Raw genomic sequence first — 12,176 nt, forward strand, 5'->3', positions numbered from 1 at the left:
GTCGGCAAGCCATGGGGAATGCAATTGAAAAGGTGTATGTGTATGCTTTCTACAAAGGAGATATGTGGAACATGCTCGGTGTGATTGAAAAGGGTATTGCAAAAAACAAACAAACAGATAAGGACGTATAGACTATAGAGTGGACATATTTCATTAAAGAAATCAAATGATAGAGAAAAATGGACCGGGTGCTATCTGAATAACATATGGATACATTGCTTCTGCAATGTCTCCGTATATATATATGCCTGCACTGAGCACCACTGTACGCAGGAGTTGTGCCTCTTTGCAGAGCACTCTCTGTCTACAGCTTGGACATCTGTCTGCCTGGAAGGGTTGGGGAATGAGCGTATAAAGTCAAGATATGGGGGTCAGTTCAGCCCATAGAGTGTATGTCATATTAGTCATTTATAGCCTATATGCCCCCTCCTGCTGGCCTGGGATCCGTCCAAACAGCAGCACGTCGAGGAACAAAACCTTATTATTATATGACGACAGGGTTCTCCTTTCAGGCAATGTCACACGGGGCGAGAAATCAATGCGGCCCTTATCTTGTCTGCTGTCGCAAGACTATAGGAACAAGCGCTTGAAAGAGGGCCGTGGTTAGAGCAGTTGAAAGTGGCCGCTCTCCTTTTACAGAATCAGATGCACACATAGGGTGGCAGGGATGTTGCTGTCATCTGGGCCGACGGATTGACTATACACGCCCCCCCCCCCCCCCCCCCCCCCCCCCCCCCCCTGTGCAGTCTCTGAAGTGTCACCGGAAGACGCGGCTTATACTTGGAAGCCGGAACACTGTGATTGCTAATTTGTCGTTCTCCAACTCGGAAGGAAAAGACAGAGAAGACAGACATTGCAGTCATAGCAAGCAAACACGAAAGTGCAGCACAGGCCAGGCCAGGGTGACGGGGGTTTACTGTATGGGAGCTCCAGGTGTGTGCCTGTGGATTTTGTGACAAATTGAAATCACACATTTGTACAAAAAGTTATTAATTATTTTTTATTTGCAATAACAGTACTTTGTTATTACCCCATTAACGGAAGCAAATTCTATATCCTAAAATACATATTTTAACCTCTTTCAAACCTACTTTGGGCATGTCATTATAGCCAAACATGACATTTTTTACGTTTTTTTTTTTTTTATGCTTTCACACATCTTTAAAAATAGTGAAAAAGCTCAGTCATAACGCACTGCGCATCACGATACGTTATGAGCTTCTACATTGGCAATTTCGCTATGAATACAGGTGTGCCTTGAAAACCATTGCTCTAAAGTAGCAGCTATAACTGCCACTCGCATACATACGGTATCACATTTGAGAGGATTTACTTCATGCTCTCAAGCTATCTTTCGTCCGGCTGTATAATTATTAGAGTGCTCCCTCCCCCATGATGTCAAACCAGGACATGAACACACACAGTTTCAGACAGAAAAGCCCTTTACAAGATATCTTCATTGCTAATCCCGAAAATTGGCTTACGAGCAATCAGTACAAAATATGTAAGTACACTGTGTATATATACACCATTGTTTATTGCCCTGCTGTGTCAAAGTCTATTCCCTTCAGTTACCGCGCCAGATAGATTTGTAAATATGTAATTTTTAATTTTATTTTATCCCCTTGCGCCCCCCTTCTTCTTTCCTTTCTCTTTAATGGAAATAACAAAACGATGGAGCTTGCACTAAAACAAATTTTCACCTGCAATTTTACACCTGGAAACCTGTGACGTGATGAATAATAAAGTTTATTCTGTTGATTCTGATTTGTATACTCTAGTGGGTTTTGAAGGAGAGATGCTCTCACGGCAACGAAAAAGAAGATGAATAGGGTCCCACTGTGAAAAACACCGTTCAAATAATGTGACACCCACAGTCACGGCCAAATAAAATACATCTCAAAGGGGTGGACTAATCTAGCGTATAGTGCATCACGGTTCAGCATGTTGAAATAATTAAATTGCTTCCTTAAGGTCCTTTCACACAGGAAGTGCCTGACGCGCCTAGTAATTCATTTCCAATGAGATGCGAGCGTTCAGATAGGGCAGACCGGGCAGTCTGACAGCCGTTGCGGCAACCGGCGGGCGTTCGTGCTCGTCTCGCACGCCCACATCTAGAGTTTAATCTTTTTCCTATACGCGATGTGTAGAAATACATCCATTCACATGAGGGAGTATATACTGTACAGTATATACTATATAGGCAACAGTGTGACCCCATGGATCTTAGATCATTATGCTGTAAATATAGTGGTTCTCAAACCTCATTTCAAGGACCCCCAAATGTATATATTTAGCCAGAATATTTTGTGCCAGGGATACAAGATTTGTGTTGTTAAAAATGTTTAAAAAAATATATTCAAATTCTTTCACAATTCTTTTTCAAGAATACTTGAAAATAGTTGCTCTACCACCAGTCACAATGTGGGGTGTTGTAAGCGTGCTAGATTTTGATGCATCAAATTAAAAACATTTAAAACTCATCTTTTACTTTCTTTAAGTAACACCCTAAAACATTGAACCTTGGTTGAAAGAAATACAGAGTTGTCCTTTAAAGACGTACAAATATACACAAATGAGAACGCGTACACTATGGAAAAGTAAGGGGAGGGGGGGACTTACACTTTTTTACAGGGGCCAGTTTTTAATTGCAGCCGCCCGTATAACTGCTCTTTGAGAGCGGTTTTGAAGGAGTCTACGGATTCACATTTCTTAATGACTGTTGGTAGGGCGTTCCACATTTTAGTGGGATAGGAGCAAAATGAATTTAAACCCCTTGTTTGAGACGAATCTGGGTTGCACGTGGTTTGTTGAACTCCCTCTGGTGTTGTGATTATGGAAGTATTTTGACAAATGCATGGGTATCTTGGTGTATAGCAAATCTTGTAGACCAGGCCCCATTGCACGTTGCTGTACTCTGTCGTCAACCCAATGCCATTCCAGCCTATCACAATGTGCAGGGGTGAGGTGGGGTTCTGGGAGTACAAAAGCAAGGTGGTGAAAAGCAAGGTTTGCCACAAAACTATTGTGTAAAAACAGCTTGCTGCTGTGCTCCATTAGCTCCTACTTCTGTTCATATTCTATTGTGTAGGCAAACTGAGATTGATTCATCTTAGTAAAAAAAAAACACTTTTCTGGGAAAACCTGTATTATATGCTACATTGATTTCATCTGCACCATAGACCATTTTTGTCAAATAGGTGCATTTTGAGTACAATGCCTTAGTTGAAAGTGTACAATAGTCCACCTCGTTGCCATGGTTACGTGACATAAGAGTTAAAGCCACATGAATGTGGTTTGGTTAGACATATTATTTTGATGGAACGGAATACCGCTAATTTGCGAGTGTTTCATTATAAGCGTTATTATGTGTCTGCCCGGCGCGAACAAATAACTCGTTTAACTTCACGCTGGCTCTCTTAATTGTTATCACCTTCAGTTGTGTTTACATGTCAAATTGCCTGCTGTCAAAGTGGACCAATAAGATCCGCCTGGAGGGAGCCTTTACTCATTTTATAGCAGTTAGGGGTCTAGTGTCTTGCTCAAAAGCGCTTTTCTAACGCCAGGGATTCGAACTCGGGCCTCCCACGTGAAAGTCCAACATCTAGAACCACTAGACCAAAGGGATAATCCCTATGGACCGGGGGATATGTTGTACTTTTTGAGGTCATCAGGCTGAGGCTCTGAGCCACACTGCTACACTTTGATATCGAACCGTGAACCTTCTGATACTCAGGCGCCCACTCTACAGTATAGCAACTAAGGGTGGCAGTGACTGCTTGGGAATTGTAATCTTCACGATGTGATCAGTGTGTGTGTGTGTGTGTGTGTGTGTGTGTGACCCGTGGCTTCCCTGTGACGTTAGGGTTTGGGGTAGGGTGTCCAACTAATGCCTGTCGGACAGTGATCTAATTTATCTAAAGCAGCGATTGCTGTAGAGTGTAGATGCAAGAATCCAGCGAAAGTTACATATCCATGCAACTGCGGACTGAAGCACACATATACCTCCAGGCCGCATTCCCCACCCAGGGCTGTGTCAGTCTAGTGGGTTGCAGGTGTCATGGCGGACCCACGGAAGCTGAATGGAGAAATAGCATTTTTATGACACACATGACACACACATTTCTTTAATTCCAGTGTCAACCTGTACAAACATCTAGTCTTTGCAATTGGCGCGAACATTGTTCTCTTGGAAATTGGAGCTGAGAACGGTCGGGTTGGCTGAGTGTCACGCATGCAAATGTTTTTGCTTGTAAACAATCCGTTTATGTTCTGAAAGAGATGGATAAGTGTGTGTAAATACAAGTGTATTCTGTGTTTTAAGTGTCGCATTGTGTGTGTGTTCTCTCTTTGAAGTTATCGCGTTTCAGAGTGCCATGTCTTGCAGCTCATTGCATCATGGGAATAGACAAAGCATGGGTCCTTTTTTTTTTGTTTCTGCAACTGCCCGTGCACAATTCCGTCAATTCCATCGGGACACATTCTGTTCTACAAGCTGCTCATCGCTGTGCATAATGTAGATTGTTCTGTTCTGACATCGGAACTGATACCCGTTAGTTCAGGTATTTCACATCGGTATGCAGTGCATTATGCCTCTGGTCACTGGTGTCATGTGATCACGATGTAATAACAATAAAAATAATAATACACTTTTTCTATAGCACTTTTCATGTCATAGAATGCAGCTTTACAGGGCAAAAGGAGAAAAACACAAACGTAAAATAGCGTCAAAACAAGCAAGACACAGTGACATTATTAAGACGGTAAAACAATAGCAAAGATCGTAAAAACAGCAAATCAGGCAGTGAGCATGGATAAGAAAGAACACACAGCTTTAAAAACTCAACTAAAAGCAAGAGTAAAGAGGTGGGTCTTAACTGTGTTTTAAATATGTCTGTCTAAGCTGAAATGGGAGTTTATTCCAGCCTGTCGGCCCGTAGAGGCAGAAAGCTGCTTCGTCGTGTCTTTTTCACAGAGCAGGCCAGCAGTGGAGGACCTGAGGGTGGGGGGCGGTTTGGGAGTTCTGTTCTGTGATTATGCGTACATGTCAATAATGTCATTACAATTGGCTATGATAGACATCCAAAGTTTGTGGGCCCTACTTGGGAAACCGGGTCTGGCAGAGATCTGCACTCTTTTTTTTTTAATGTATTTTGGTAGGGTGGTTTACTGATTTATTGTTGTCTACAGAGATTAAGCTTGAAGAAGAAGACAAGTTATCGTGTACCCGTAAAACAGTAGGCTGGTGTGTGTGTGTGTGTGTGTGTGTGTGTGTGTGTATAGCCACCACCAGAGGTACTGTAGGCAGGCCATCACCTGTGAGTGGCGATATCAGGAGCAATGGACCATATGCAGACCGCGGCCATCTTTTTATTTTTATGTTTTGTGGCTTTCGCCTTTATTTATTTTATTTTTATGGAGGGACAGACCGTAGACTGACAGGAAATGGGGAGAGAGATCGTGGTGGTGGGGGGTGGGGGGAGGAGACATGCAGTAAAAGCTGTCGGGATCGGGAGTCGAGCCCCCAGACTGGATTACCAGCCAAGGTGCCTGGACCGCTGAAGTTAATGGCAAGGTGCTAACACAGTGCAACGTCCCATAGACAGCCCATTCATCCAAAAAGTCATATCTGATTGTATTACACAACGTCAAACACACCAACATAGCAGCTGTACGGAAAGCTTGAATTATTCTCTTTCTATCCTCAAAGTGTTTGTTTCATAAAAATCCACTGTAGACATGTTATGTTACTTTCTATCCTCAAAGTGTTTGTTTCATAAAAATCCACTGTAGACATGTTATGAGCTACTTTGTGTCCTTGCAGGTGATTCTTTTTCTATGTGTTGCAGTTTGGAAGTGCTCGTTAGATATCACTCAACTGCCCTGCGTACCACCTGTTTTGAATTTGCACATAATGCAGGAGGCAGCAGGACATGTCTTTACTGAAAACGAGTGCTTCCAAACTCTGATGGCAAGACGGCCACGGTCTGCAAATGGTCACAGCACTTTCTAGACGGGCAGATAGGAAGACACCAATGTTTGGGTCCTGACAAGCTGACACCGGTTTACAGCATGGGGGGATTGTTTGTTGGTTGCTAATGGTAGGCACGGCTTGTCATGTTTCTTGCTTACTTCAGCTTTTTGTTTAGTGATAATTGTGCATATGTTACAGAACTAAATGTTTGCATCGTACATCTGTAGCCATTGCTGTTTTTTAAGATGGTGCAAGCTGGTACATGTAATGTGCTATAGGCCTATGTTTGGTGGGTATAGAGAGAACACCTGGTAATCAGAAGGTCACTGGTTCACCTCAATCTCGGTGTCCATACAGCGATCATCATTACCATCTGAGCAGCCATCAGCTGGGTAAAACTGACTGGATCTGAATTTCTAAATTACACGGTATAAATATATGAATAAATAATACACACACACACACACGCACGCGCGCGCGCGCGCGCACACGTTTGTACATTAGTGGGTTGAGAAAACATGCGACACTGTAAGTAACCTGTTGAACAACGGTTAGAGATTGTGTCACAATATATTGCATGTATGCGTTGTGCATGTAGGACTGGAGTACAGTGCACAGCACATTGTTGTTTTAGTCATAGTCTCTTCAATAGTTTTCATTTAGTTTCAGTCACATTTTAGTCACCTGGAATGTTTTAGTGTTAGTCTACTTTTAGTCGACTAAATATAAGATTTTAGTCGACTAAATCTACAGTTGATTTAGTCGACTAAAATGTATTTTTAGTGGGCCTTGATGTTTTTACACTTGCTGAGAGCTTGTAGATCGGCTATTTTCAGCATGCAACCAAGTGGAAAATGACTTGCAGTACACTGGATCTTAATTCTTGTCCGCTAGTCCCTTCCTAACATTTTAGTCGAGTTTCTATTTGTTCATTGTGTTAGGGTTAGGGAAATTGTCAGTATATTTAGTCTCAGTTTTAGTCATCGTAGCTTAGTTTTCATTTAGTTTCCAGTCAGTGAAAAAAGGTCGACGAAAACAACACTGCTGGTGTATAGGAGTATACATCCAGTAAGAGTGGAGCCCTGCAGGCCAGCTGGTCAAGTCAAGTTGCCACTACATGGAGGGAATGTTCATTGTATTATACTGGCCATAAAACCTTTTACGCTACTCCGCCTACAGCTATTGTCCAACACTCACAGAAATCATTGCACATGACATTACTGTATCTACCCTGTATATGGAGTCATGTGATGAACACGAGTTTTGATATTCCATACCGATCGCCTATAATTGACGGCCGACATTTGCGGAGTGGCCTGTGTTACACAAAAAATCATGAAAGCAGCACCTGATCAACACACATTGATGGGCCTCTACGCAATGATACAGTATGCACACCTCTCCCCTTTTATTTCATTTTTAATAAAGTGCTAAAGATCCTCCATAACTGGAATAATTCATTACGGGGTGGTCTATCTAAGAATAACCTGACATTGAATGACAGATGCGGTCACTGAAATCATAATTTCATTTCATTTCATTTCAGCCACCCGAGACAAGACCAGATACAGCTGTGTTATCAATTCTATCATCTACTCATCTGCGCCGCTCATTTTTCATGGACAAGTCGTCAGGAAGATTGGTGAGTCATACCATTTATTTCTTCGCAAATTGATCGCCAATTTAATAAGCCAGGAGAAAAGTAAGTCCCAGTAAATGAGCAAAACTTCGCAGATACAGTACATTGAATAGGGAGAGTCAGGTAGGGACAAGGGACGTAATATTATGAGCACAGAGGGGCATAGAGAGCATATCTTTGCACCTCTAAAGTGGCTTTCTGTGTTTGTGAGGAAAGTTTAGAGAATATTATATTAAAGGTGAGCTTCGCCATTACTCTGACTCGGATTCTGAGCGCACCTTTTACCAAGGAAACAGCCAGGGAAAACCACGAGACTGGAATTCTACAGTTTTCCTTTCTTTCCTTTCCTTTCCTTTCCTTTCCTGCGAACATTTCAACCCCTTGCGTAGAGGTGCATGCGCCCGAATGAGCAGTGAAAATGTCAAGCCTGAAACTCAACAATGAATTGCAATGCGGAAAATAAAACCTAATTGTCTCCACCAGGCCAAAGGCGTGGCCGAGGCAGTGTTTAGCACCCTGTCTGTCCGTCCCGACTCCCTCCGTGTGTCCGTCCGTCTGTTTGTGGACAGCTAATCTCCGTGCGCACACACTGAAACTGTGCACGCACACACACACACTCCCTGGATGCCATAGCAGAATTCTTCACATCGGCCTGTTATGCACCACCACCACTTCAGAGTGGTCCATTTTGAACAAAATGTCTCGAATCATGAACGCAGCGATTCCACTCACCTCTATAATGACTGAATTCCGAACACTGCTGGCCCACAATAACATACCATGCCTGGCGGAGGCCGTGTGTGTGTGTGTGTGTGTGTGTGTGTCAAGTAATAGTATGTCATCAATGTGCTATATATATATTTTTTCTTCTTTTGTGTTAAGCATGTGCAGCAGTTATATCTGGTTGGACCATATAATGTAACCTAATTCTGATCAGTGTTTGGGTCTATTGTGTGTGTGTGTGTGTGTGTGTGTGTGTGTGTGTGTGTGTGTGTGTGTGTGTGTGTGTGTGTGTGTGTGTGTTAAGAATACGCCACAATGTTTACCCACACTGAACTGAATTGTTCAGATTTGTCACAGAAAAAAATGCAATTAAGGGAATTTGACGCGCCAAATGTCTTGGCTCCTCAAACTATGGCTTTGTTCAGGCTCGGGCAAATGTGACACTTACTTGCGACGGAGCTTATTACTTCCGGCAATTATCAGCTATAAATATAATCCAACTAAATCCAGCTGACTTGTTTGGAGAGAACCAGGGAGGTGATAACATCCTTCTTCCAAATACAGAAACACTCTGAAGATTTAATTGTTCCTGTTTGATCATGCTCCGGCCAAAAGTTAGTATATTGTTTTTTCCAATGTCCAGTGTGTGTGTGTGTGTGTGTGTGTGTGTGTGTGTGTGTGTGTGTGTATATGGCTGAGGGAAGTAGGGGTGCTGGGGGGGCTGGAGCAAAATAATAATACTTTTACTAGGCCTAATAAATATGCTGTATCACAGTATCGGCGCCTTATCCTGGTTAATTGCCTATGTGTCAGTTTGCTCATGCGTGTGGAGAGGGAAAGTGAAAGCCACTTTTCCACCTGAAAATGAGCGAAAATGCGTGTGTACGAGGCGCGTAAATAGATATCTCTGTGTGTGTGTGTGTGTGTGGCTCTCTAATTGTTATCACCTTCAGTTGTGTTTACATGTCAAATTGCCTGCTGACAAACGGTCCATTACGGTGAAAAACAGGAATAACAGTTCCTGGAGGGAGCCTTTACTCATTTTATAGCCCTAGTAGTTAGGGGTTTAGTGTCTTGCTCAAAGTGTGTGTGTGTGTGTGTGTGTGTGTGTGTAGCCCTAGCAGTTAGGGGTTTAGTGTCTTGCTCAAAGTGTGTGTGTGTGTGTGTGTGTGTGTCCTTTTTACTTCTTAAAACGATTCCCTGATGGAGATGTCATACCGCAATGTATGTGGGAAGCTGGTTAGCTGTCCTCTCTCTCTCTCTCTCTCTCTCTCTCTCTCTCTCTCTCTCTCTCTCTCTCTTATCCATCTCCACCAGGCCATACGCCAGGGGCTGAGATTATATATTTTATGCCCTGCGTTTGAACCAATCTGTGATTCTGTGCCACACTTTTTGTGCACGCCCCCAGTATAGGCCAAGGAAGACACTCGACACACACACACACACACACACCCCTGCTGCACCTCTCCTCCCATATCGGTGCACGGCATGTCCCCAAAACATCAAACGCATACCGGGTGGAGAAAAACACGCCCCTTCGCCCTTTGGAAAATGTCAAATGGCCTGTCTGCTGCGCATGCCTCACACCAATCTGCCTGCCCCCGAAAATATTGGTCTTAAACCCATTGGTGCACGGTAAAATGAAGTACATTTGCTTGCATGAGTACTGCACTTGAGAAAATGCTTTAACCCATTTTGGGGGCGGGAACCCCTTTTGGTGTTTTAAACATTGTTATAATTTAGCTATTGAAAAATAGCAGATAGGTCTGCTATTTTGGAAAAATCATGAAAATGTGGCACAAATCTTTGAATATATATTCTTTCAGAACCAAGGTTTTTTTTAACTCAAATGTTTGCTTCTGAGGGGTTCCTGGAACGACATATTTTCAGATGGGGGGGGGGGGGGGGGGGGGGTCAGCGGCCAATTACATATCATTTTTGGGGTTCTTGACATGAAACATTGAGAACCACTGATACAGAAACATCTTTCAGAAAACTGTCAAGACATTTTTTTTAAATGTCGATGTCGGGCCTAAATGGGTTAAGTATATAGTCAGTCATATAGGCCGTCGGTGATGATGATGGGTTGCACCTGAGTGGGTCAGGTTTTCTTACAGCGGCGGTGGCGGCTGTGCATGGACAGCCCCGCTCCGGAGTGGCAGTCTTTAACCCATTCTGGGCAGGAACCCATTTTGGTCTTAGCGCTATGTTATGCTTTAGCTATTTAAAAATAGCAGATCTACAAGCTCATGGCGCGCCACCGAGTGGCGCGCCATGAGCTTGTAGGTCTGCTATTTTTGAAAGATCGAAGAACGACTGACGTAGAAGACATTTTTTTAGAATCTGATCTCGGGTCAGAATGGAAAACTGTCAGGATGTAGAAGACATTTTTTAGAATCTGATCTCGGGTCAGAATGGAAAACTGTCAGGATGTAGAAGACATTTTTCAGAATCTGATCTCGGGTCAGAATGGAAAACTGTCAGGATGTAGAAGACATTTTTCAGAATCTGATCTCGGGTCAGAATGGAAAACTGTCAGGATGTAGAAGACATTTTTTAGAATCTGATCTCGGGTCAGAATGGGTTAGTGCAGTCGGCGCAGACAAAACGAGAGGGGACTGTCTGGCACAGGAGTGGGGGCTGCTTCAACGCAGGTTTCCTCTCCCGTCTCTCTCCGCCTGCAGCTGAAGAGATGTGTCTCTCCTCGGCACGGCGAGTTCCTGCAGCAACGGTCTGCCTCCCAAGAACTGCTATGTTCTTCAAAACAATGTATTTGGGGCTGATCTAACATCCTGACCTATGGCTATACTTTAAGTCTATACTTATTTGTGTTTTATATAAGCCGATAATGCAGTGATCCGGTGTGTGTCCAGGAGTTTGTCCAGGTTTCGTACCTGTGTGTGTGTGTGTGTGTGTGTGTGTGTGTGTGTGTGTGTGCGCGCACACGCAGGTGCGCGCGTGTGTGCGCGCAAACACTGAGTGTGTCACTCTCTCTGTGGATTGTTGCAACTTGAGTAAAAACATTACACCACTTCTCAATAATTAAAGATGTGCTACTCTCTGCTTGGAAGCTGGTTCACATCGATCTGCTGTGCTGCTGTAGCATATATACCTGATCTGGACCCTCCAGCCTGGCATGATGCATGGATGACACCCACTTAGTAGAAAACAAAATGACCTGAACACGGCTTTTGATGAATCTCTCACCCTAACGGTGTATTATGGTATACGGCGATGTCAGGGAGTGATAATCTGAGTTGTTGAAGTCCAACTCGGCCCACTGTGTTCTACTCAGTATAATGTACTGTGCTGAATGTCACTTTAACTTAAACTTAAACTAAGCCAGTCCTATAATAGAGTCCCGGCCCCTTTCATGACGACGCCAGGCCCAGGGAATGATTCCCAATGCATTTCAAAGGGTATTTATTCAAAGACGGTCACGCCGCGGACAAAGCCAACTCGAGTCGTGTCGAACTCATGACAACAAACACAATATTTTTGACCAAACGAATAATTACAAAGAAGAAAAACAACAACAAAAGTGTTTGTTGTCATGATTTGTCACGACAAGAGTTGGCTTTGTCTGCGACGTAAACTTTAAACTCTTTAAATAAATATTTTTTGAAATGTCTGAGGAAAATGAACAGAGAATAATTTCCTGGGACCTGCGACGCTCTATAGCACTATCGTAAATGATACACCTGCATGAATGTAGACAATTATCTCATGCATTGATTACATTTTCTGTTGGCTGGTGCTTTCGATTTGTCTCTCTCAACAGTACATCGTTCACATAATACACACACAACCTCACACGCGTGCGCACACGCGCACACACAC

At 43.3% G+C, this 12,176-nt stretch overlaps 1 protein-coding gene across 1 annotated transcript in view; it reads left to right on the forward strand.

Annotated features, from left to right (window-relative positions):
• The window catches only part of LOC308310283 (leucine-rich repeat transmembrane neuronal protein 4-like), a 178,629-nt gene that overhangs the window by 67,074 nt on the left and 99,379 nt on the right, over nucleotides 1–12,176 (forward strand). Inside the window, exon 3 of the mRNA XM_080756558.1 lies at nucleotides 7,521–7,616. Within this exon, the coding sequence (XP_080612684.1) occupies nucleotides 7,521–7,616 (96 nt within the window). The remainder of the gene's footprint in view (nucleotides 1–7,520; nucleotides 7,617–12,176) is intronic.

Source organism: Protomyctophum bolini (assembly GCF_963924005.1).
Source record: "Protomyctophum bolini genome assembly, chromosome: 22".
Lineage (NCBI taxonomy): Eukaryota > Metazoa > Chordata > Actinopteri > Myctophiformes > Myctophidae > Protomyctophum > Protomyctophum bolini.